This window comes from Acomys minous (genome assembly GCF_964271855.1).
Source record: "Acomys minous genome assembly, chromosome: 2".
NCBI classification, from domain to species: domain Eukaryota; kingdom Metazoa; phylum Chordata; class Mammalia; order Rodentia; family Muridae; genus Acomys; species Acomys minous.
This window is the reverse complement of record NC_140484.1, coordinates 22800051-22827442: the sequence shown is the minus strand read 5'-3', so window position 1 is coordinate 22827442 and position 27392 is coordinate 22800051. Positions and strand designations below refer to the sequence as shown.

The following is a 27392-nucleotide window of genomic DNA, read 5'->3' as shown; positions in this document are numbered from 1 at the left end:
GACACACAAGCAAATGATGAAAGCCGCTTTGGAGACGTATGTCCAGAAAGCTGCCCTGAGAAGGTGCATGGAAGGATGCATATGGCTGGCCCTGTGGGAATTTCCTAGGAGCCAAATGTCTCTCTGCCACAATTGTTCTTAGAAGAAAAGCTTTGGGGTAATGCAGAAAGGATCTACTATGTCAGCAGATTCTCTTTTACAAGTCCCTTTGAAATATAAGAAGTTTGTCTAAGGGTTTTCTCTCTTGGCAAGTTGTTTTTCAGGGGAAAAAAAATGTTCAAGCGGGGTGAAAAAACATAGTTACCTTTTTAAAAGTTTGGCAGGTGTTTTTACTTACTTATTGAACTTTGTGTTGTTGAAGAGAAAGAAAACCCTAGTAATGTTGCAAGCAGTTTTTCCGATGAGGGCAGGAAGTATGTTTGGTGGCTGAAAATGTACTACACATGCACTGTTTTGTGGATTATTTTGGCTGTGTTACCATGTTCAAGTCCATTAAGAGCTAGTTTTTAAAGACAAGTGTGAAAGTTACTGTTTTCATTTTAGGATGATACATTGGTATGAGAGCAATGTTCCTTGTTATAATAGAGCTCGGAGCTGGGTGTTTCGTTTATTAAAATAGTCCAGGAGTCTTAGGTAGCTTAGGTAGCAGTTACAAATACGTTTTGGGGTGTGTAAATATTGGAGACATTAAAAGTTTTCTGTTCAAAATAAGTAAGTGAAATTTAAGAATGGTTCTACACATTCTAAAATTAGGAAATGGACATCTAGAGAATAGTATATCATCTTATAAAATATAAGCTTTGTAAAATTTCAACAATCTGAACCTTTGATAGTATTAACTTAAAATTTGATGTATAAAAAGAGAACCTTACTTAAAATTTATAAAATTTTGTGTTCTTAAGTTTTTAAAACTTTTATCTTTGAGAACAATAAGCCTGTATTTAACATGCCTGATCAAAAGAAGTTTAATATTAAGATTTTACTGTTATAAATAATATTTAACTAAACAGCAAGTTTGCGTATGTATTTTCATTGCTTGCTTCTATTGGATTTATGGAATAGCTTATATTCTTGTCATCATTTTTGGCTCCAGTACTATTATGTAGTTATTCATGTCTGTGGACCTACATTAATAAAGCCACTTATGATGTAGGGCATGTTTATGAAAAAATGAATTAAATAATTTTTTGAAAATTTATTAAGCTAAAATGCACTAGTTGTTCCATTAAGCCAAAATAACATTTCCATGAAGTATTTGCAAGCCTATTAACGTTGACATTAAGTGCCATGCCATGGATTCCTCTTTTCCCAGCCTTTATCCCCCTCCATTCATATTGATAGCCTTCTGCTTGAAGAATGGAGCTGCATGTCTCTCAGACCGATTCCTCTCGGGCTCGGAGGCTTTTGAGCATGCTGGTTTTTTCATTGTTTGTTGCGTTCCTTTTTTTTTTTTTTTTTTTTTTGGCAATTCATCAGTATCTGTCAAATATATTGTTTGCTTTGGCTTTTATCTCTGAAGTTTTTGATTGAGAAGTTGACACTGCATGTCAGATACTTAGTTTTCTGCTATGCATAGTTCCTAGATGCCCAGCACCCATCCACAAGGAGTTTGGTTCTAAGGCCAGAATGTCTCAGATTAAAATTCTTAATGTGTAATCTAAAGAACAAATATTCTAATAGTTTATGAAATGTATTATTTTCCTTATGACCTTTCACAACAACTTTACATAAATGTTTTTGGAAGATGGGTTTTTATGGTTTTCTCTCCCTGTTTGCCTTTGTGATTCTGATTAGTAGGAAGCAAGAAAACATAGTTATCAAATACCACTGGGTAAATATTTGTTAATGGAAATGAGGCAAAACTCTGAAAGCCATCGTTTTCCTAAGCACAGTCCTAGATCTTTGACTTGCACCACGGGAGTCAGCCCTCACTTAATCATGTAATCGTTTGCAGGCAGCCTCCCTGGATCACTGGGGCACTGTGACCCAAGGGAGTTTATACTCTGTGAAACACTGCTTCAAATGCAAGTACTGCCTGAGCTATAGATGGGGGTGGTGGCACACACCACTTTAATCCCAATGTGCAGGAAGCAGAGACAGGCAGATCTCTGAGTGCTCAAGGCCAGCCTGGTCTACACAGTGAGTTCCAGGTCAGCCGGAGCTACATAATGATATCCTGTCTCCCCCCCTCCCCCCCCCAAAAAAAACCAAGCAAGTTATGTCAATTGTAATTCAGCTGTGGAATCTGTAGGACAAACATTAAAAATAAGGCTGTCAATGAAAGTGAATCATGCATCTCAGTGAAAGAGAAATAGGAGTGTTAGTTTCTATAGTTAAATGCTTCATGAATTTGACTGACTAGGAGTAAAGCTGACGTGAAAGTGACAGGCAAGCCTTTCCCCACCGGTGACTGAGCCTACACCACAGACTAATAAGCTGAGTAGGGAAGGCCTCTGCCGTGGGTGTTTTGCTATTTAGGTACAGAACAGCAGCAGTCTAAATTACACAGTTAACTTCCTTTGTGCTGTTGTAGTTAAACATACAAAGGAGAGTTTAGGGGCACGGTAGGAATGAACTGCTTTGCCAGTAGTGTGATTTACTGTAATAAATGCCATATTTTCATGTGCATTTAAATGTGTTACATTATTTCAAGAGATCTGAAGTAAGTTTCAACATTTGTAATTTTCCTTTGTGCAGTTAGCACTTGAATAATACTGTGACTTGAGAAAGGTGAACTTTAGTTTTAGGACACAGGAGCAGACAAGCCAACAATTATCACTGCACCAACAAAATGAGTGCCAGGTCAACAGTCCTGTGATGTTTTTATGATGCACTTCCATGCTTGCTTGTTTACGGCTTGGTGTGGCTGTTTGTTTTGCGTAGGGGAAAGTTGCCCAGACAGCTTGCATGTCAGCCTGCCAACACCTGTCAACGTCCTTGATGCAGATGCTACTGGACAGCGAGTTGAAACAGATCAGCATGGGAGCCGTGCAGCAGTTTAACTTAGACGTCATCCAGTGTGAGCGTAAGTACACACTGGCCATTGTGCGTGCTCTCTAGGAGCCTATATTTAAATATTATGCGAAATTGTATATAGAAGGACAGCTTGAAAAGAGGGAAGAAGGCCCAATTTCACTGAAAAAAAATTTTTTTTTTGGCAGCTTTAGAAGTAAAGCTAATTCCTTCCTAGGAAGAAATAAGTCTCTCAACTTCATGTTAACAGCCTCAGTGAGATTCACTGAAGTGGGGATCTAGATCAAGAAGTGAGTGATTGTCTCCCTCGGGCCATTCTTGCCACCTCTCTGGGACTCTCCCAGTGTCTTCTGTCAGTGAACAGAGCACCCCAGGCTGGATGTTTTCACTTTTCTGAGCATGTCGGTTGTTGCTGGAAGACACTGCATGCCAAGTGGTGTATCTTGCCCCTCTTGTCTTGTTCCTCGTTCCTGAAAGTGCTTTCCGGCCTTGATAGCTGCAGTTACTCTTCTGCATCGTTTTGTTTGGGTCACACGGTTTGCATCTTCTGTGGTCTAGTGTTGGCATTAGCTGATGAGCGTTAGGGCTCATGTCATCAGCATGTTACACATGCTTCAGAGACGGCTTTCATCACACCCCAGTCCTAACTGGCCAGCCAGAGAACTCCGAGTCGCTTTCAAGCAGCATCCTCAGATGAACACCTCCATGATTAAAGGAACGGGAATCACTGGTTGGCCCCTCCATTGACATTTGAGTCACTGGGCACCAGAAGGATTGCAAAAACATCTTCTTGGGGGAAAATTTACAGTCACATATTATTTGTAAGACTAAAAAAAAAAAAAAAAGTCAGCAGCCTTCAACTAAAACAGAAATAACATGGTTTTTCCCCCCTAGCAACAAATATAAAATATTTGTCTGCCCTCTGTGTATAGTATATTCTGCTAGGGGGGAAAGGTCTGCTTTTTCCTAGAAAGTAATTCTAGCTTTATTTTCCCAGAGAACTTTTTATTCTTATCAAAGTAAGATTCTCATTTGTGAAATATCTATCTTGTATTTATAAAAGTACTTGACCCAAAAATATACCTTTTAGGGGCTGAAGAGATGGCTCAACTGTTAAGGGCACTGGCTGCTCTTCCAGAGGACCTGGGTTTAATTCTCAGCACCCACATGCCAGCTCACGACTGTGTGAACTCCAATTCCAGAGGCTCTGACACCCTCGCACAGACATCCATGCAGGCAAAACACCAGTGCACATGAAATAAAAATAAAAATGCACCTTTCAATTTTTTTCTAAGATCACAGTAATGATTACCCTCTTTGTGCAGATTATTTTTATACCTCTCTCCATTCTCCCTTTTCTTTCCCCCTCTCTCTCTTCATACTCTCTCTCTCTCTCTTATTTTTTCTTTCTCTTATTTTTAATCTGACCTTAATTAGTACACAGAGTAGTAGATTTCCTTGCTGCATTCTCATGTAAACTGCGCTTCAGCAGACCACCCCTACATACCCTCCCTTTCTGCCTTCCCCCTTGGTTGGATCCTATTACCCCAGCATTACATTTCCACCCCCTTTTCTCGTGCTGGGATTGAGCCCAAGGTCTGGATCGATTCTAAACACACATCCTACCACTGAGCAACACCCCCCCCCCAAACTTAAACTGGTTTCTTAAAAAAAATGTAAGAAGTTGTGTTTTGGGGTTGTTGGATTGCTTATGTCAATATTTTACACAAATATTTCTTGAGTCATTTTGTATTATTTTGTCTTTTGTGCGGCTGCCAGCTAGCTGGTTGACTGTTACCCAGTCGCTTTCTGCCAAGCCTAAGCTCATTCCCAGAACCCACATGGTAGAAGAAAGCTAATGCTCACAAGTTGCTCTCTGACCTCTACGTGTGTGCGGTGGTGTGAGCACCTGCTCACCTTTGTATACGCACACAAAACAAATCAGTATAACTAAACGTTAATAATAACTGGTAGTTAACCCTCTCACTGGCTAGGTTGTTCTTGGTGACATGTGCTGCTGGATGTGACTGTCTGCTGTCCCTCTGGTTTCTGCAGAGAAGCAGGCGCTATGCCCCACCTCAGGCATCGCCTCCTGAGCCTCACTTCCCACTTGTACTCATTCCTTTGGTCAGTGATGAAAGGTACTTTTTAATCTCTCAGAGACATGGTAGGAAGAGACCACACCATTTCTGCTACCTTTAATGTTCTGCCTTTGATTAGTTTCTGCCCTTTAAAGCTTATCATGCATAACTACTGTGGTCATTACATGGTTTTCTTGGTTAAGTTTTTTTTTTTTTGTCCCTTTTGACATTTTTTTTGTAAAGTTGTGTGTGTGTGTGTACATTTGTGTGTGCATTCATGTGTGTGTATATTCATGTGTATGTGTGTACATTCATGTGTATATGCAGTTGTCATGGCATGCATGTGGCAACCAGAAAGCAACATGCAGGAGCTAATTCTCTCCTTCTGCCATGTTGGTTCCAGCAGTCGAACTCAGCACCTTTGCCTGCCAAGCCATCCCATGGAAGCCCTGTAATTATTACTTCTTAATACAGTCTCACATATTCAGTACTTTCTGAACAAATATAAATTATTTTGTGTTTATTTTACTGCCTCCAATGTTAAATATTCTTTTCCAAAAGGTATCTTTTAACTTTAAACAGTGAATTTATAAGTATAAACATAATGGTGAGTTCTCTCGTACTCTCTCTGGTACAAAAAAGTATACACTCTTACCCACTTGCCACTTTTAGTGATTGTTATGTGTATTAACTGTGTGAGATAAAACTTTCTCTAATATTATGAATATGGTAAGAGAATTCAAAAATTAGGTTTTAAATCATGTTTTAATTAGTCGCTTTTTAAGTCCTAGGGGAAAGTAATTTGTAAAGGTAAAGCTGATTTTTAATACTAATGCAGTGTATATATTGTTAACATGTTGGGACGGGAAAAGAGGAGTTGGCTAGATGAGAAAGGGGCAGCTGCCATGCTTAGTGAGGCTACGGCAGTCTAAGCACCATGCGTCCTCCTGGGATATGAAGAAGCAGTTACAGGCAGGTGTGTAAAGAATCACAGAAGCCGAGCAGCTTCTCTCTAAGTGAGCAGTTCTGCCGTCAGCCTGGAGGCACCACTAGTCTATACTGTGTCCTTTTGCAAAGGATGTTCTCACCAACAGGAAAACACCCAAGTGCTGTCTTCCTTATGTGGGTAGAGAAAGTTTGCCCTCTTCCAGGTGGACCCAGCTCCTTGCACAGCATGTGGCTGCTCAAGTGAAATGCAGACTAGATTTCAGTTGCCCGCACCCTCCTGCCCCTCAATTGGTCACTTGGGAGACTGACAACTTTCTGTGGCATGTGCTTACAGTCATGCATCAAAACCAAACCTTCACCCCCCCCCAAGTTAATTTGATGAAAACTGCTCTTTATCCTCTTAAGTGTTCTCCCCATTAATTTGACTTCCTTCTCTTCATAGCCACCATCTGATGCCCTGCCTTATAGCTTAAGGGTACTATTGTAATATGCACTTGGGCTGTCAAGCACAAAGTCCTATGTGTGTACTTTATTAACAAAGCCTAGACTAAAGGGCATGGTGGCACATACCTATAATCCTGCCATTTGGGAAGCTGAGGCAGGAGCATTGTCACAACTTTAAGATCAGCTTAGGCTACATAGTGAAACCTCCAATGTTTTAAAAAGAAACAACAAAACAAAGGTCAAACTATCTTTTCTTCTTAGCTAAGACATACTTTGAAATAATCAAAGCTATGACATTTTGAAATATATTTATGATGGGACTGGAGAGTTGGCACAGTCTACAAGCATGAGGACAGACCTGGGTTCTTACTGCCAGCACCCATGGGGAGAGGGGGAGAGCTGGGCACAGCAGCACGCATCTGCAGTCCCTGCCGCTCACTTTACAGCCAGACTAGCAGAGTCAGTGAGCTCCAAGTTCCTTGAAAACCATGTCTTGAAAAATAATGTGTGTGTGTGTGTGTTGTATGTGTGTGGAGGTCAAAGGAAAACTCAGGGGAGTTAGTTCTATCCTCCCTCCATGTGGGTCCCAGGGACCAGCCTCAGGTTGCCAGGCGTGGTGGCAAGTGCCTTTAACGCTGAGCCATCTTTCCAGCCTCACCGACGCTTTTAAATCAAGACTTGATGAAATCTGCATCATGAAAAGTTAACCTTAGTGTCACATGGAAATTAAACTGGACCGGGGGGGGGGGGGGCAGGTTGAAAGTGGGAGGACTTTTCCTTTTCCAAGATAAACGGAACTTGATATTCGGAAGGGAAAATAAAAACCTAAGAAAATTGATTGCAGACATTTTGGAAGAGGGAAATATATGAAATTAGTGAATTATTTGAATGTGATTAGATTAAGATGATTAGAGTTGAAACTCACAGTGAAAGAGACCTAGAGAATATATCCTGTAATCAGCAGAGGGTGCGAAGGGGGAAAAAAAAATGGAGGATTTAGCTGTTCAGGATAGATTAATTAAATTCTATTCCTCCCCTATGGAAATTTTAGGAAAGCTACACAGTGATGCACTCATAGTGAAAAGTGTATAAATGTTTATTTTTGTTGAGGAGAAAAACAAAGTGATGCACAGGAAGTTGGTATGACCTGTGCATCACTTTTGGGGTCCTGGCTTGTAGCCACCTGGTCCTTCTGCACTTCACATCGGACCATTTAACTCCGTGATGTAAATGTAGCTGATGAGGACTCCCCTTTGACCACTTAATATATTGCATAACTGCAGAGAAGTGACCTTTTATTGCTTGGAGCTAAACAGCCAGGATTTCTTTGTTTCCTTGTGAGATTAATTTTTCCTTCCCACTCTGTCAGTTTTTTTTTTTTTGAACTTGTTCTAGTTTTTTACTACTTTTTGTAGCAATACTGAGTCAAACTTGATTTTAAACTCTTTGGATGCAGGAACATGGAACGGTATGTGAACGTATGAAGAACTTCTGTGTGTTTGGAGGAATCCCTCCCTCTTTTCAGTGGTCTTACTGTGTAGCCCAGGCTGGCCTTACACTCATCCCTTTTCTCAGTGGTCTTTCTGTGTAGCCCAGGCTGGCTTCATACTCAGTTCCAGTTTGGACTTTGCCTCTGATCCAGTTATCAGGAGGCCTCAGGATCTCCCTAGAACACAGGGTTTAGAATTTAGGACTTCGCAGATAATCCTATTAAGAAGGAGAGGCCGTAAGTCTTAAGGAATATGAAGGGTGTGGAACGCTGAGGAGCATTGTGGGTATTACCTGCTCCCTCCATATCTGTAGGTACTTGGTATTTAGAAGACACAGTAGTAAACAAGACAGGTCTCATCCTTACCCTCTTGCAGTTAAAGCCCAGTGAGGAGTCAGGAACTTCATTAACAAATATTAAAAATTGCTGAATCCTGTAAAAGCAGTTGATAGTTTGAGAAAGTGGGCACACTCAGATATGAGATCTCATAGTGTCAGGCATGCCCAGCATATGACTGGAGTGGGTGTGCTTGCTCATCTCCATTATGACCCCAGCACTAGTGTGTTTAGAAACTACATGTTCAGAAAAAGGAAGGTAACTAGGCTTGTGTTGTTGGGAACTGCAGAGCTGAGCTCCTCTGAGAGCCACATTGGACATCTCAGCCTATTAATAAAATTCTTCTTGATTGAGGGTGATTTCCCATGCTTGTTATAGGCTAGTATTCTAAACCTGCACAGCTGGTTTGTTTTGTGCTTATTAATGTGTTATGCTTCAGTTGTAGGTACCTTGCAGATAGAAGTATGTTGAAAAAAAAAGATATATCCTCTTATTAAGTTGTTACAAAACTGTCTGAGAAAATTTTCACCTTCTGACAGAATACCTAGTATTTCCAAAGCATCGGGAAACCACGTTCTACCCCATAAAATATATGTAATCTAGATACATATTCATATTTTCATGTATTCTACACACCTATCTTTGGAACTTATGATCGCTAAATTCATATCTGCCGTTCATAGGGATTAGAAAAGCAGTGTATCAATCTGGGCAGTGGTGGTGCACACCTTTAATCCCAGCACTTGGGAGGTAGAGATAGGTGGATCTCTGCGCTCAAGGCCAGCCTGGTCTACAGAGAGAGTCCCAAGACATCCAGTGCTCCACAGAGCAACTCTGTCTTGAAAAACTAAAATTAAAAAAAAAAAAGAAAGAAAGAAAGGAAAGAGGGAGGGAGGGAGGAAGAGAGGGAGGGAGAGGGAGGGTCAAAGAAAAGAAAAGCTTTATCAAAGTGTGCTGGCAGTTACTTTTCTGTCCTGGCCATTGAACCCAGGGCCTTGTGCCTGGTCAACAAGTGCTCTACCACTGAGCTACATCCCTGGCCTTTTCTGCTTTGAGACAGAGTCTCACTACATCGTCAGGCTGGCCTCAGAGTTGTGGCTAGGACTACAGGTGTGCCAACAGAGTGCCCAGACTGACATCTGTTATGATGGTTAGTCATTGGGCATGAATAACTCTCAAGTAGTTCATCACTCTGGATAAAGACTTAACACATAAAAGCTAAAGAGAACAAAGCAAGCAAACAAAGCCCGCTAGTGGCAGAAATCTTTATTCTTCTTGTTGCTGGTGAAAATCATGATCTCACCTCTTTTTAGCCTGGGTGCAGATCCTTGTCCCCAAATAAGAAGATTGAGAGGAAGTCATGGGAATGGAGTAAGAAGACTGTCAGTGTCATGTTTACAAGGCGGTGAATGTTGCTACTTGTTTGGATCAGATTTATTCCACATTTAAAAGCGCTCCAGCTGTTGATTGAGGGTACTGCACTGAGGGTTCTTTCCAGGAAATGGAGAGGACTAGTTTTTACTCTGTGTCAAAACGGGATGGTAAATATTCTTCAGGCTTCGGTTGCTCTGCTGCCAACCACTAGGAATCTAATACAAATCAGAGGCAAGAGTGCTGACTCCTGACAACCCAGAGCAGCGCCTCTGTATCAGGGAAACCACTAGATGGCACCGTTCATCATTCCTTCTTATGACTCATCCACACAGGTACTTAGCCTACCCAAAGTTTGAGTTCCAAGTAGCTATTTTAATTTCAGCCTTACCAAGAATTATACATCTGTACATGCACATGTGTGCAAACACACAAATAAGCAAGTAAAATGTAAAAAGAAATTTTCTTAAAATTTGACATGTTTTGGTTTTGTTTTTTGTTTAAAGAGGAAGGGAGAAGAAACTGGAGTTGACAAGTTGACCTGCAAATTGTCCTCTGGTTTATATACATGCACATGCATCACACATGCATGCACACAGACACACACATGTACTCACAATGAATGTAAAAATAAAGTCAACGTAGAGACAACAAAGATTATGTTTGGGTTTTGTTTGTTTGTTGAGACAGGGTTTCATTGTATAGCCCTGGCTGTCCTGGAATTTACTCTGTAGACCAGGCTGGCCTTGAACTCCAAGATCCTAAGTGCTGAGATTAAAGGGGTATGCCACCACCATCTGGTTTAAGATTATGAAATAAGAGATATTTAGAATTGCCTTCTTAGGGCCTGGAGAGATGGTTCAGCGGTTAAGAGCACTGGCTGTTTTTCCAAAGGACCCAGGTTCAATTCCCAGCACTCACATGGCAGCTCACAACTGTCTGTAGCTCCAATTCCAGGGGAATCTGGCACCTTCACAGACACACATGCAGACAAAACATCAGTGCACATAAAATAAAATGAATAAATCTTTAAAAAAAAAGAATAACCTTCTTAAAAATTTTAAAGCTTAGAAACTATATTAAAGTATTTTTGGAGGATCGTATTTATTACATGTCTTTTAAAAATACACTTGAAGGCATAACTGACAAAGATGATACTATAGCAGGGAAGTACGCGCTTACTGTTTTTATTATTAAATGATTGCCTGAGGGAGAACAAGGAAATCCTAAAATATGACACTCTGGATGAACCAAGGAGTTTGAATACATCAGGGGATTTCAAAATACAGCCACCAGTGTATAAAAGATACTGTCCTTCATAGGGTCATGAGTCAGTATTGATGGCAAACAATTGTCTATGACTGTGTATTCCCCCATCCAGCATACACTTGTTTAGTATTTCCTGTACACCAGACACAGGATATATAAAGGTAAAAGAAACCTCCGCTTCCCAGGAACTTTCTGTTCAGTGGACGAGCTCAAAATTTCAGTTTTTTTGAAGAATGCATTAGAAATATTCTCACGCAGTCATTCTGATGTAAATACCCTGAGTATGACAGGACATTGTGCCTACACTGCCCAATAGCCACCTGTGGCTGTTAAGTTTAAATTGCTATAGAACAAAAGTATCTATTCTTTAGTGCATTTAAAGACCGTTTCCATCATCCCTCGAGGCTCTGTTGGACCACAGTCATCCTAACCAACAAGCTAGATAAAATGTTAACTACAGACTGGGCCTCCTGTGGAGTTTATTGCTTGTTTCTTTTCTCTCTGTGCTCTTATGAAACTGTTGTTGCACGTTTATTATTTTATAGGAATTAGGAATGAAAATATGATTCTTACCATTAGGGAGTTCATGGTTTTAGGAGAAAACGTAGACACAGTTAGAAGGCAGCAGAACGGGCACTGTGGCAGGATTCCTACAGGAAGTTACAGAGGAAACAGCTTACAGTCTCCAGGGATAATGGCAGTCTTCCACAGAAGGTGATGATTGAATTGAAGGGTAAGTAAGAGTTGCACAGGTGGAAGGGGAGAAGAATGCTCCAGGCAAGAGGATCAAAGGCTTTATGAAAAGAGACTGGTGTGCACAAGGAAGGCTGGGCATCCTTGTTTGGAAAGAGTTTAAGGAAAGTATTAAGAGATCAGGCCAGAGAGGGAGACGAAGGCCACTTGTAAAAGACCTTAGTCTTGTTTTACTGTGAGAGTGATGGGGAACCATTAAAGGAGGCTAAACTTTGAAATGCCCAAGTAACAATTACATCTGACATAAATCACGCTGGAAGAAGAGGAAAGAGAAGCAGCCAAGAGAGCAGATGGGAGTGTTTAGTAATCCAGGCAAGAAATGATGATAGCTTGAGCTAAGAGCAAGATAGTGGAGACTCGGGGGAGGTTGTAGTGTTTACTGGATTTAAGTTTTAAAGAAACGAAGGGAAAAGTGTGAAGCTGCCAATCAAGCTGAGTAGCCTGTTATTACAACTGTTGTCTGTGTTGCATGATTTGAGATTGCTAAACCACCTTCTGTCCCTAAAAAAATATTTGAGAAAGAGCCCTGAGAGTTATAAACTGCCTGCATGTTGGTTAGCAAGAAGCTGAATTCTTAGTTGGATTTGGGGCCAATGGATCAAGTGCCAGGATGCCCAATTTAGCTGTGTGGTCCTGGGCGAGTCATTTTACTTTTAATTTTTCGATGCTATAAAACAAAGAAATGGACCTGACTGTGGGGAGGCTCAAAGTGGGTGTATCTCTTTGCTTCGAAGATTTTATAAGCTAACATCCATGTGCCCTCTTTGCCAAAGGAAGTTGTTATAATGATCAAAGCAGATGGCATATGAGACAGTGTTTTATGAGCTGTAAAATGCTGTACAAATTTATGATATTATAATTTTGACACTAAATTCTTGGGTTTAATGCCAGGCCAATGAACTTTTAAGTGTTGTCTCTTAAACAAGAATTGAGGGGGAAGAAAAATAACAGATTCATTCTTTTTCTTTTCCTCTTTTTAACTTGTGGTGCCAGGAATCTTATCAGGACCTTGTACACTCCTGAAAACTGTTCCACCACGGGTCTAATTCTCCTGTCCAGATTGTTTTCAGCATAGAAAAAATATGAAGCTGGAGATGGTAGCACACACCCTTGATACCCACATCTGGGAGGCTGAGGCAGAAGGACCATAAGTCTGAGAATTAACTTTTTATATTTGCAATTGCAAGCATAATTGAAATTGAGCTGCTTTCTGTGCCTTATAGGAAGGCCTTATGTGATCCCAAGTAGTTTTTAAATTAAAAGATGCTCATTTTAAAAATATTTTTATTTTGGGAGGTATGTATAAGTATTTTGTCTGTCTGTCTGTGTGCACCATGTATATGCCTGTTTCCATGGAGATCAGAAAAGGTGGTCAGTTCCTAGAATTGGAGTTACAGATGGCTGTGAGATACCATGTAGGTGCTGGGAACGGAACCTTGGTCCTCTGTAAAATCAACAGTGCTCCTAACCTGTGGGCTATCTCTTTACACTCTTAAGAAGACCATTATTTTTAACAGGCTATTATATAATTTTTTTGTTTTTTATTATTTTTCTTTTCTTACATATACATTTATATTATTACTCATATATACTATAAACTACCTACAGCAAGAAGAACCACAAAACAATCAGAAATTATATAAATGTTACATTCATAGTATTTTGGCTATTTGTATTTGGCAACCTTGAAGAAAACATCTTCCCAACTTTGTGACTCTAAAATTCTGAATGTAAATCAATGTCTATTATATTTCATGTTTATCAACTCAAAACATGTATCCAGACCTAAAAACATATTAACCCCTAAACAACTAAGCTTAATTGTAAAACTAAACTATCTGGTTTTTAACTTCATCAGACACTTGAGAAGGAATAGAACTAATTATCCGAGTAAACAGGAAGGGCGGTTAGCAGCTTCTAAAATGAGAAGATGACAGAGACAGTTTGCTGCCTGAGCAGTCACCCAAAACCCTCTATAACGTTGGAGCATCATCTTTAGCCTTCCGGTCCAATATACCTGACAAATGTAGTTGTGAGGCAGGAATATTGAGGACTTGCTTATCCTGTCTTGGTAGAGTTTGGCCGTCAACTCTGCCTGTATCTAAGCTTGCCCATTTTTAGGCAGAATTCTGTCTGTGGCAGAAATGAGGATATTTTGCCCAGTGGCTGGTTTGCCACATTTGAAGCCATCTCCATAAGGAGGTTCATTGATGCTGATTATCTTCTTTGAGGTAGGCTGGGTGTTGCCAGGAGTTAACCCTGTCTTATTGTCAAAGAATCTTTTAATTAATAAAAACATCTTTAAATGCCATATTCTGTAGATCTTTGAGGTTTTTTTGGTTGTTGTTGTTTGTTTGTTTTTCAAGACAGTGTTTCTTTGTGTAGCCTTGGTTGGTCTGGACTCTCTTTTTAGACCAAGCTGGCCTTGAACTCACAGAGATCTGCCTGCCTCTGCCTCCCGAGTAGGTCTCTAAGCTTTTTGAAGACTTTATATAACTATTTTAACTTATATAGAATCATATATATATGTTAAATCTAGGATGTATATTATTGTGATAAAAATAGACTCCTAGTTGTCATGACCATGATTTGATCAACTAACAACTAACTTGTATTACCTAATTATCCTAAGCAGCCTGCAATAGCATCTTCAAAGTATTGAAAGCAAATCTTGTGTTATAGTTGAGTTGTATGGGTACAATACTTCATATCAGAGTAGAAAATATACAGTGTGTGTGAAGAATAATCTTAAATTTGAATTCTATACTAATATATAAAAATTAAACTTATTTTGCATCAATGTATGAAATTCCATACCAGTGAATAAAAATAACCTTGTGAGTAACAAATAAGTCATTAAGTTGAGAAGTAGATTTACTAATCTACTTTTTGTCCTGTCATCCCTACATATTATTATTCTTCAACTAAAGTCTAGTAGGAGTAGAGAAAATCAGTTATCTGGGACATAGTAAGGAGTTGTCCCACTGTATGATGCATGCCACTTTTTACTGTGCAGGGTAGCATGGATGAGAGTAAAGTATGCTAGCAAGCGAAAAGTGCTAGGTCTCCTTACTAAAAACTGGTCTTGCGGTACTAGAGGGCCCAAGAAAGGTGGCTTGATCATCTGTTCCATGTCTTCACCTAGACCCTAGCAGAGGGCCAGGAAGTATGTTTGTAGGGGGGAGTGATGGCACCTCTTGGTTAGTTATATTCAAAAGGTGCATATCAAAGGGATTTCGTGCCCGTTAACTAGCCAGGCCCATCTGTACTGCAGTACACCTAGTTGCTTGGGAGGATGAGGCTGGAGGATCGTGTATCTCACAGATTGAGCCCCAGTATGACAATATATGATAGCATTATCCAGAAAAAAAGAGGGATGGGGGAGGGGGAGACAGAGAGACAGACAAAGAGACAGGCTGACTGACATCGGGAGGCATGATCCGTGGGAGGGGCCTTTGCCAGTACCCGTACTTGTCTGCTCTTACTGTGAGCCTGGCTCCTGTAGTTGGTCACCAGCTCAAGAGCTAAGGAGTAATATTAACAAGAGAGATGAGCACAGAGTGAGAACTGATGTGCAAACTACAAGAGAGAATGCAGAAAAATCTAGAAAAGCTAGACAGAACAAATACATGACAATTCTCAAAGAATTTGAGTTTTTTTAAATACAAAAGGAAAAAAGATTTTAGTGGAGGTCAGAGAATTATGAAAAAAAAAAACCCCTCAGTAGTAGTTTATTTTTTTTTAAAGACATACATTCCACAAAATGCTGAAAATGAGAGAAATTTCATACTTAAGGTAAAGTTATTATTATCTCAAGAGCAGCAGGAACTTACTTTGATCTTTTTATTCCCCAAAGATGCCAAGTAGATTAGGCTGTGCTAGGCTTTCTTTGTTGGTTTTAATTATTTAATGTTGAGCCTTTCTAAACTATTATTTTATTTTTAAATTCCGCTAAACTTAAGACTTAATTTTGGCATTCTGCGACCCACATAGGCAGAATTATAAGTAGCTTTTAGAGTACTGGCTTGGTTAAGTTCTCATGTGGGCATTCTACAGTGTTGCTAAGAAAATGGAGATATTAGTGTGAGGGAGATCACAGAAAGGTGGGGTTGGCAGGCGAGCTGGCAGGGAAAGGCAGTTGCCGCCACCCCAGACAGCCTGCCTTCTGTTCCTGGGACTCATTGGTGGAAGGGAGGGAGGGTGGACTCTGGAAGCTGTCCTGACTTCCACATGTAGGCCATGGCATGTATGTGTAAACACACGCACATGCAAAAGTTTTCATGGCGGCACTGGGGACGTGGATCAGTAGCTAGAACACAGGCTGTTCTTGGGAGGACCTGGACTCAGTTGCCAGCACCCATATGGTGCCTCCGAACTGTTTGTAACTCCAGTTCCAGGGCACTGACACTCTCTTCTGGCCTCTGTGGGCACAAGGCACACACATGGTGCACAGAGATACATTGGTTAAAAAAAAAAAAATTGGAGCTGGGAGACAACTCAGTAAAGAAAGTGTTAGCCATACAGGTTCAGTGTAAATCCCCATCGCTCCCCCTAAATAAGCCAAGCTTGGCAACCGAGCCTGCTGTCCTGAGGCTTTCTGGTCTGGCACTCTTGCCAAGTGATGATCTCTGGCCTCACCAGCAGACCCTGTCTCAGAAAGAAGTGTAGTGCGGTTGAAGAAGACGCTCAATACTGACCTCTGGTTTCCGTGTGCACACATATGCACACCAGCTCATCCACACTCATATAATACTTGTGCGTGCGCACACTTACAGTGAAGTTTTTTAAAAAATGAACTAATCATCTTTCATTTAAAACAAAGTAGAACTCAAATGCAGTTCTTATGTTTTTGTTTTTTTGGGTTGTTGTTTGTTTGTCTGTGGGGGTTGGTACTGGAATTTAACTGAGGGCATTGCCTTTGCTGGAAAAGCACCCTACCCCTGAGCTATGCCAGCCCCTGTTTTTATTGAATTTGAGACAGGGTCTCCCTAGGTTGTCTAAGCTGATTCTGAACTCATTAAGGCCTTGAATTATCATCAGTTTTCCTGCTTCAGCCCCCTAAGCAGTTTATTAGGATTAAAATTATTAAAGCACAAAAATTACTGAAAAATATCTTGCATTAAAAAAAAATCTTATCTTAGGGTGTTCTTTCATTTTGAAGAAAAAAACTGACTACGTGACATGAACAGACATTCTTGACTTCATCCTGACTTTGCCCCTTAAACATTTTGCGTGTAGTCTGCATGCAAAGCTGACTTCTCACCTTGGTGTCGGCCTCTTGTTAGCTAGAGGTGAGATGTTTATGTGTGTGCTGTGTAGCTGAGCAGCTGTTTTGAATTGCATCGACAGCCGTGGAACTGACAGTTTCAAAGTGCTTCTGTAATCATTCACCTAAGGCCAAAAGAGAGTCCAAAAACTTTACTTTGATTGAAGTGTACGATAACCCTTGTATCTTTTATTGTGATTAAAGGTTACAGATTAAGTGGCAGGTTAGAAGTTTAGAACTAGTAAAGTAGTTGCAGTAGTTCGTACAGAGAGCATATTCACTAGAAATTGAAGGTTGTAAGTGCTCTTTGAAGTGGTTGTATGTAAACACTGCGATGCTTTTGTAATGAGAAGAAATGTAGCAATTACGTTTTTGTGTATTTTTTCAATCTTGTTCTAATTCCTTTCTATTTTCTAAAATTTGAAATGTTAACTAGTGTTTGCCAGCTCCGAGCCTGTTCCGGGATTCCAAGGGGACACCCTGCAGCTGGCGTTCCTTGAGCTCAGACAGGTAAGAGGTAGTAATGCTCTCTGTTTACTAATATCTCTTGCCATAGTCTTTATTCTTAATGGTACCAGAATGCTTGTTTGCCCCGGGAAAACACGTTTGTAGAAGATGCTTTTTTTGATTGTTGTGTACTTGGCAGATGTCAAAACTTTTGCTCATTTGGTTTCATAACTCTATGGAGGATTCCCACAATAAGAATATTATTTGTTTATTTTTGGTAATTTTGTGGCCACATATAAAAATCAGTAACAATAGTAACATTATTGTTAGAACTCAAATTAAATGCAAATTAATTATTACTGGAAAGTCACCCCTTGTTTGAAATTTTATAAATGTTAGCTTTTACAAAATTTTGTATGCCTCTAGAAAAAGGGTTAAAACTAGATTTTAAAAAATTAATTATTCATTCTTACATATTTTTCTCTGTTAAAAATGTTCTAGGTCTAGTGCCAAAGTGAGCTCTTCTTCCTGCCTTTGTTTTCTTTCTGATTTTGACATTTCTGGTCTGTTGTAGTCTTTATTTTCTTTCCCTTTTCTGTCTCCTTTATTTTTTCTTCTTAGTCCTTTCTTCCTCTTTCTTCTCCTTTTTCTTTTTCTTTCTTAATCCTAGGATTAAGGGGTTTAGTAAAGCTGGGGAGTCAGAGGGTGTGGAGGCAGGGGGACTCCTTAGAGGGTTCAGGAGTGCGGGGTTGACAGTGAGAGTGACTGCTGTCCTTGGCAGGGGACCATATGGAGACTGAATTAGAACAAAGGAACTGTGACCAGCCTGGGTTACGATGCCCATTCCCTCTGGGCATGGAGGCAGCCCTTGGTGAAGCGCCATCCAGGCTCTGAGCAGAACCTTATGGCACTGAGGTTTGCAGAAAGACCTGTTTGAACATTTACGGTTCCAATTTCAATAAATGTTTGCAGTTACAGCTCCTTTTGCTGTTCATGTGCAGGCCGAATAGAGGCAGTGCTTATTGGTGCCTGTGTATTCATTACTTGGTGAGGAAGTGTAATTGATGTAGATACCAAATAGCATAAGGTAGCTTCATGCTGTGGAGTTTCAAGGTCCTTTGGAGGAGACAGGAATCTAAGACCCTGAGTCCTGGGGACGTGAGCACTACATTTCAAGTCTGGCTTAACCTTTGCTGCTTACAATCATTAGTTAGGTCATATTTGAACAAGGACCATCTTCTTTCTGGCCTGTGCTAAGTTGGGAAGGGTAGCAGAAAACCAGGAAGTCAGACGCAGCTTCTGTTTCGCGTACCTGGGGAGACTCTATTGCAGCAGGTCCTTTCGAAGGACTTCCATTGGTTCCATCTGTTCAGAGGAAGATGACCTGATAACGGAAGCTGAGGCTGCAGTGAGTTGGGACTAGCTTTCACTGTGTGTTTCTCAGGTGGGTTCAGACCACATGTGTACTGGGTCAGCTTCTGTGTTGGAAGGACATAGATGTTTTCCAACCCAGAGGAGATGACCGGGGTATGTCTCCACATGAGAGTAATCTGTTCAGGAGACTTTCTGATCCATCTGAATTTAGATGGTGCTCACTAGCTTATATATTACCTGGTATGTAGTCTGTAGGGTTACGAATAAGACCACATAGCTTATGGAATTGCAGGCGTGTTGTCCCTCAGGGGCCGACTATGAAGCTTACCTGACAGAGCATGTCCTAGCATACCTGAGGTCTTAGGTTTAAGAAGCAAACAACAACAAACAGGCAAGGCACGGAGGCGATACACTTCTGTAATCTTAGCAAGAGCCTGCCTCAACAACCCCTCCACAGACAAAACCACTACTAGCAAAAAGCAGGCCTCTCCCGCCCTCTGCATTTTATTAAGCAAACTTTGCTTTCTGTTTAAAAAAAAAAAAATCTGTTCTTTCATTTGTGTAGATATGTTTGACCCCAGTTACCTTCTTTCAAAGGCTCATTTTTGACAGCATGGAAGGCCACTTTATGAGACATGCTGCTCCCTAGGGGATTATTTATTAAAGTACACTTATAAACGTTAACATCTTGAGTCATAATTGAATATACTTTTAAAATATGTACACTTAAAAGGTGTTAAGTCCTGGTTAGCTTTCCCTTTAAATCAAAGCTGTTTGAGAGACAGTCAAGTGGATGTGAGATACCTACTATGAATATGCATAGCCATGGAACCTGTATGCATAGGGAATTGCTAAAGTGCCCACCGGACAGGGATAGCTGTGGAAGCATTAAACCCCACTGTACCGTATGGTGGTCAGTATGCAGTAGAACAGATGAGTGGAGAGAAAACTCCCATCAGTTAGTTTATTGTGTTAATTTTTTGTAGTCTTAAAAGGGACTTAAATTTTGTTCTTTTTGTTTGTTTGTTTGTGTTTTTTTTTTCTGAGACGGGTTTCCCCCTGGACTCCCTTTGTAGACCAGGCTGGCCTCGAACTCACAGTGATCCCCACCTGCCTCTGCCTCCCAAGCACTGGGATTAAAGGCCTGCGCCACCACACCCCGCTTAATTTTGTTCTTTCTTAATATTGAAATTCCTATATTTTTATACTCTAAAATGAAAAGAAACAACACATTCACCATCAGTTAAATTTTATGAGTTTGGTGGTTTAGATTTAATCATTTCAAAAAAGTAGCTATATTTAACTGTATTTGCTTTTAAAATTAATTTTCAGTAACATAAAATGTACAGTATGAGAAATGTCAAAAAATAAAATTGATCTTGGAAACAAAAGCCTCACATGAGGTGATCCAAATTCATTCTGTCCGATGTTACTGATTATTTAAATATAGATGCCTTAAAGTTTTGAAAGTGCTTTTATGTCTGACTTCATAAATGGATATTATACTCTTTCACATTTTTGTGAAGGAGTTTATAGCCAAACATAAAGGGGTACAAGCACTTCTATTTACATTTTAGTTGAGTTTCTGCACTTTTCCTTCTCCCCGCAACCCCTGGTCTGTGATCCATTTCTGTCTTAATAGAGTGGCTGACAGTTCTTTTCAAGTGTACTTAGAAAGGCAAGGGGCTCTTTTCATAGTATGTCTAAAGGGTCGTGCTTCTGGTTTTTAGCTTGAATTTGATACTGCCTCATGAATTGCTGGGTATGAAAGATTAGGAAGTCGGTCCGGTGGTCAGATTTTACCTGCCCACCCGGGCTTTGCCCTGAGGTCAAACTCCTGATATTTGCTGTGCTGAATAGAGGAGCTGATGACAAGTATGAGTTGATACAAAAGGAAAGTTAGAACCATATCAAAGCTGACGGCAAGAGAATTGGGACTCAATAAGAGACTGTAGTTAAAAGATAGATCATCAGGAATGCCCTCCTCTAAAGAAAAGGAAATAGCTGACCTGTGAGTGAAAAGACTTTATCATCCTGCCAGTCACAGACTTGCTAATGGAAGCCAGTTATCTCAACAACATCTTAAGACCCACGAGCCTAACAGACAATGTGGAGGATTAGCTGTCCTGGTGTTGCTATGGGGGTGCGCTGCCCCAGTCAGTTTAAACAAGCCCTTTAAACACAATTTGTACGTGTAAAGTTTTCTTACAAATGAAAGTTGTCATCTTCCCGTCTGAAATTAAGACACAAAATGATGGTATTTTATACACTTACAGTCTCACCTTTATTTAAAAAACAAAAACAGAAACAAAAACCTCAAAGTCCACTTTTTAAAAACAATCAAGTGAGCTTAACTTGTGACATTCTTTTGACAATATACAAACCCTTTAAGCTGTGAAAGCTCTTTCATGATATGGCTGTGTCTACAATATTCTATTAAGAGGTGGCCCCATTCCTAGCGTAGTAGCAGTATTTCACTGAGTAGCACTGGAAACATGAAATACCCAGTACAAGTGCATTTCCTGGGTAGCTAAGACTGTATTTTAATCACAAAAACTTTAGAATGTTGTCACCTTGATGAAAAAGCTGAAAATGCCCCTTCTGTGTAGCTTCTGAACACACTTCTCCCAGCTGAACCCCCTGGTTTCTTGGTCCTGGCACTGAATCTTCTTTAATGGGTGTCGTATAGCTTTGTGGTAAGTTACTTCAGCTGGCACAGAGCAGCTTCATTTGATGTTTGATTCTCCTCTGGGTAATATGTAGAGTTTTAAATTGGTTGAATGGTAGCAAACAAAACAGTCTCTTACCTCAAAAAATGTTGGCTGAGTTCTGTCACGGCCTCTCTGCAGGATTTCCTGAAGTGTCTTTCTGGAAACATTGATTTCTCTCAATGAAAAGTGTTTCTTCAAAAAAAAAGGTTTTCAAGGGCTAGAGAGATGGTTCAGAGGTTAAGTGCACTGGCTGCTCTTCTAGAGGTCCGGAGTTCAATTCCCAGCAACCACCTAGTGGCTCACAATCATCTATAATGGTATCTCATGCCCTCTTCTGGCTTGCAGGTGCACATGCAGGCAGAGCACTCACATTAAATAAATAAATAAATCTCAAAATAAAAAAAGAAAGAAAGAAAGGAAGAAAAAAAAAAAAGGTTTTCAATCTGGGAGTAGAGCTCAAATGTAAAATACTTGCCTAGGATGGGTGAGGCCCTGGCTGAGTACCACTACTGCGAAAGAGAAAGATTTCCAACCCACATAAGCTTGAGAGACACAAGAAACAGTTTGTCCTTTACTTACTCCTTTAGAGACTAACTCGGTACATTAGAATTTTAAAGATAAAAATTCTGCAGCAGCCTAGCATTTTCTAAGATGGTCATGAAACTTCTACCTTGCTCATTTTGTTGTATGACATAAAGCATCCGTGGGAAACGCCGTCTGAGGGATGACTCTATAGATGTTTGCCTCTGATTGGGACCAATTTATTGTTTCACAAAGCTAGACGAGTTACTAAGATGACAAACTCAAAGCCTCTCAGAAGTTTAGAGGCCCCAGAACAATGCAGGTTGTTGTCACGGTTTCTCGTTGCCCACCAGAGCTGGATGGTAAGAGCCTCTTGTTGTGTGTGCAGCACCACACACTTTGGTTACAGGACACAGAGAAATCAAGCTGGAACTGAGCTGGAAACCTCGCTGCTGGCTACCTTCATACGCAGCGCCTGAAGGTGTTGGGCCTGTTGGCTGTTAGAGAAAAGTTCCCGATTGTCTCTCGCTGAGCTATGGACCCTGTGAACTACAACACCAGCCTTCCAGGCAAGATGTGACCACTGGTGCAGCAGTTGGCAAGACCATAGGTGGCTAACTACTGTCTGATTGGACTTTTGGCTGCTTCTCCAGAGGACCTGGGTTCAATTCCCAGCACTTAACATGGCTGCTCAGAACCACCTGTAACTCCCCTTTCCAGAGTCTGGTGTCCTCTTTTGGCCTTTGCGCATAGCTAAGAATCCTATTTTAATTACAAAAAACTTTAAAATTTGGGCATTTTAAGACTTTCCAGCCTGTCTGGCTTCTGAGCACACTTCTTGCAGTAAATTGAAGGTCTGTAGCTCACCCCTGTGCACCAGAAGAGGGCTTTGGACCCCTGAAACTTTTTATTATTTAAAAAAAATAGTCTTCTTCTTCATCATCATCATCATCATCATCATCATCATCATCAAATGTGTGATTCTTTACTATTAGTCACATACATCTCTTCTTCTCTAAATACATTCTAGGCCATAATAATTAGGATTTTCGTTATCTCTTCTAGGATTAGGTCCTGATTTCAAACACTTGGTTTGGGGCAACAAGAGAACTGGCCAGTCCGCTGAACAATATGGATTGTGTAAAATATATTTAGATTTCTTAGCATCTTTCTTCTTATTTTTACTAGTATTATATTAGTATTGGTGTTTTGACTGCATATATGTATGTGTTCCACAAGTATGCTTGATGTCCATAGATGCCAGAGAGGGTTCTGAACCCCTGAAATGGGACTTAAGATGGTTGTGAGCTGCCATGTAGGTTCTGGGACACAAACCCAGGTCTCTGAAGAGCAGCCAATGCTTTTACCCCCTGAGCCATCTCATCTGACCCTAAGAACAGCTTTTCAAATGTATACTGTAAGTTGCCTTAGCTAGGGTCCCTGTTACTGCGATAGAGCACCATGACCAAAGCCCTTGTGGATCTGTGAGTTCAAGGCCAGCCTGCTCTACAGTCTACAAAGTGAGTTACAGGGCAGACAGGACCACACAGAGAAACTCTGTCTCAAAAACCAAAACATAACAAACAGAAAGCCTGATTAAACTAGGAACAGATGGACCATACCTCACTATAAAAAGGGCTATATGTGATAAGCTGGCACCCAACCTTGTACTAAATGGGGGGGTGGGGTGGGGAAACTTGGTGTATGCATGTCTCTAAACATTTAAATTAAAATTTCCCTAAAATCAAACTCTCCTAAAAAAGATGCCACTCTTTTCTACTCATTCAACTTCGGCTTGAAGTTTTAGCCAGAATGATAGGACAAGAGGAAAAAATAAAAGGAAGAAACCGTTACCTTTGTTTGCAGGTAACATTAGTCTATACTTAGAAAACACTAAAGGCTTCATCAGAAAACTCTTAGACCTGATAAATACTTTCAATGAAGTAGCAAAATATAAAATCGACATATGGAAATCAGTAGCTTTTAAGTAGCTTTTTTCATATCCCAATAGTGAGCTTGCCCGACCAAAAAAATCAGAAGAAAGGAGGCAGGGAAACAATCCACACACCTTAAGAATAAACTACTAAAGAGGTGACAGACTCCTTCGGTGAGAATGTAACACCCCAAAGAAAGAAAATGAAGAAGGGATAGAGAGACACTCCATACTCATGGATAGGCGGAATTAATTTTATGAAAATATTCCCAAAAATGGATTACAGATTCAGTGCAGTCCCCATCAGAATACCAGTGATGTTCTTAACAGAAGTAGAGGCCAAGTCTAACATCATATGGAAGCACCAAAAAATATCCCCCGAACAGCCAGGGTAATCCTTAGCAGAAAGTGGAGTACCAGAGGTATGCTAATACCTAATCTCAAGTCATATCACAGAGACACAGTAACAGCATAGCACTGGCACAGAAATTAGACATGTAGACCTGTGGAATAGGAAAGAGATCTCAGGGTGGCTCAGTGGTTAAGTGGCTGGTTAAGAGGTTGCTCTTCCAGAGGTCCTGAGTTCAATTCCCAGCAACCACATGGTGGCTCACAACCATCTATAATGGGATCTGATGCCCTCTTCTGTCATGCAGGCACACTTGTAGATAGAGCACTCACATACATAAATAAATAAATCTTTTTTTAAAAAAGGGGAATTCAGAAGTAAGCTTACATAGCCACAGACACCTAAATTTCCACAAAGGTCAAAAGCAAACTCCGAGAAGGTAGCTGCTTTAACAAATGGTGTTAGGAAAACTGCATTTCCTCTGTCTACCAGTTAACCCGATCCATGTAGCACACAAATTAATGTGCTATCAGAGACCTTGACGTGAGACAGAAATTTGGGGCTGCTAGAGGAGACCGTGGGTGGCTGCAAAGATGGAGACAGGGAAGGACTTTCTGAGGGCTCCAGAGAGGCCACGCTACAAGTGCAAGGCTTGACAAATGGGGTTGCAGGACAACAGGAAGCCTCTGCATAGCCCAGGAAATGACCACCACAACAAAGAGCTAGCTACATAATGGGGAAAATATTTGCCAATTACACATCAGTGAATTAATATGTAGAGTATATAAAGAACTCTAGAAATCAAGCACCAAGGGTGAAATGAACCAACAGGTGAAGGCACTTGCCGTAGGAGTGCATTGAGTTTCATCATTAGAAACGGTGTAAAAGTAAAAGGAGAGAGCCAGGTCTCCCCAGTTGTCCTGTGACCACCATGTTTGCTGTAGTGCACGCACATGCATACACACACACACACACACACACACACACACACACACACACATACACACAAACACTAGTGCACACAACTAAACACTCAAGTCATCCAATCAGTAAATTGGACGAATGACTTATAAATAGTTCTCAAGTAAAAAAAAAACATAACAAAACAAACATACAAACAAACAAACCAGATAGCCAGTAAATAGTTAAAACATTCCATATCCTTAGCCACTAGAGTAGCAGTTCTCAACCTTCTGATGTTGTGACACCTTGATACAGTTTCTCGTGTTGTGCTGTCCCCAGCCGTAAAATTATTTTTGTTGATACTTCAAAGCTGTAATTTTGCTGCTGTTTTGAAGCATAACGTGGATATCTGACACGTGGAAGGGCCGTTTGACACACACCCCTCAAAGGGCTTGTGGCCCACGGCTTCAGAACTGCTGCATTAGAACAATTGCAAATTAAAACTGCTTGAAGAACTCACTTGGCCCCTAACAGGGGCCTGTAGGGGCTCACAGGAGACTGAACTCAAGCAGGGAGCATGCCTGAGACTGACCCAGGTCCCCTGCACACATGTAACGGTTGTGCAGCTTGGTCTTCGTGTGGGACTACTAACAGCGGAAGCAGGGGCTGTCTTTATCCTTTCTCCCTACTGGCCTGCCTCTTCTAGCATCAACAGAAGATGTGCCCAGTCTTACTGCAGCTTGATATGCGAAGCCTGGATGGTACCCATAGGAGGCCTCCCCTTGGTGGGGAAGGACTGGGAGGGGAACCTGTGGTTGGGATATAAAGTTAATTTATTAATAATACATACCTTCAGAAACCCTGCTTGAAGATTTTTTTTTTTTTAAGGATTCTGTTATACCTCATTGAGAATGGCTGGCATTGAGAAAGCAAAGGGCAGTGAATGCTGACAGGAAGTTAGGTAAAGAGGAACCTTACACATTGCTGGTGGGAATGTAAGCTGACTGTGGAAATCTCTGTAGAAGTTTCTCCCACAAAACTGAATGTAGAACTACCATATGACTTACTCTGTGTTATACACAGAAGAACGCTTAAGCTCGGACACCACAGAGATGCTTGCACATCCATGCTGATTGCTGTACTGTCTACAGGAGCCAGGAAGTGGAGCCAGCCTAGGTGTCCATCAATAAATGCATAGATGAAGTATAGTACATCTGTACAAGGAGATGTTACATGCTCATAAATAAAAATAAAGTCAGATTTTCAAGGAAATAGAAGGAATTAGATATCCTATCAAGCAAAGTAAACTTATCTCTGAAAGATAAATACTGCATGCTTTCCTTCGTATGTATAGGAGTATGTGTTGGGGGCCAGTCATGGAACGATAAGGGGGTTAGATGGTGGCTGGGAGCAGAAGGAGGGTAATGGAACACGTGCGACTACAGCGGAAGGAAGGAAGCCAGCCAGAGGGAGCTAGGAGTAACAGTGGGGGAGGAGATGAAGTAGAAGAAAGTATAATGAGCCATATATATATATATATATATATATATATATATATATATCATAATTAATAAAACCATCACTTTGTATGGTAACCTGAAAAGGTTAATTTTTAAAAAGTGATGAGCAGTGACTGAATACCGAGTGAGTGTAAAGTGGCATTTCCTAGACTGTGGTTTGGGAAAATGAGTTACGAAAGAGGAGAATGGTGGCCAGGTTAGTACAGGAACCCTGGAGGCATGCTCCCGTTTGTTAGCATGGTGAAGGCTTGGGGAAGCTTACCTTGCTCTCTGCCGACCTCGACTGCATGCAGATTTCTTAATATGCTGCAAAGCAAGAGTTTTGTGTGGCACCGTTTGAAAGCCGACTTACCTAGACCACTGTTACATTCTGTACAGGTCTGCAGACTGTGTGTGAAGTCTCTTACCACTGAGGGCTACAGCGCTGGGCGTCGTGGTGCACACCTTTTCATTCCTACACTCTGAGGTAGAGCAGGCAGATCTCTGTGTGTTCAAGGCCAGCCTAATATATAGTGAGTTCCAGGACAGCCAGAGTTAGGTTAAAAAAAAAAACCCTGTCTTAAACAAAACAGAAAAGAAACAAAACCAAAAAGTCCAAACAGTTACAATTGTAACTAGATATGCTTTTAAATTGATAGGTGAACTCTTTAAGTATTAAAATGTAAACAATACAAAAATGATGAAAATGGTTTTCAAAAACAAT

At 40.7% G+C, this 27392-nt stretch overlaps 1 protein-coding gene across 6 annotated transcripts in view; it reads left to right on the top strand.

The window, feature by feature from the left end:
* Positions 1 to 27392, top strand: part of EXOC6 (exocyst complex component 6) — a 141233-nt gene that overhangs the window by 92791 nt on the left and 21050 nt on the right. For 5 of the 6 annotated variants that reach the window (XM_084773032.1, XM_084773034.1, XM_084773033.1 and 2 more), the window contains 2 exons: positions 2884 to 3025; positions 17367 to 17440. In XM_084773032.1, the coding sequence (XP_084629158.1) occupies positions 2884 to 3025; positions 17367 to 17440 (216 nt within the window). The remainder of the gene's footprint in view (positions 1 to 2883; positions 3026 to 17366; positions 17441 to 27392) is intronic. The other variant, XR_014777439.1, reaches the window with a different exon arrangement.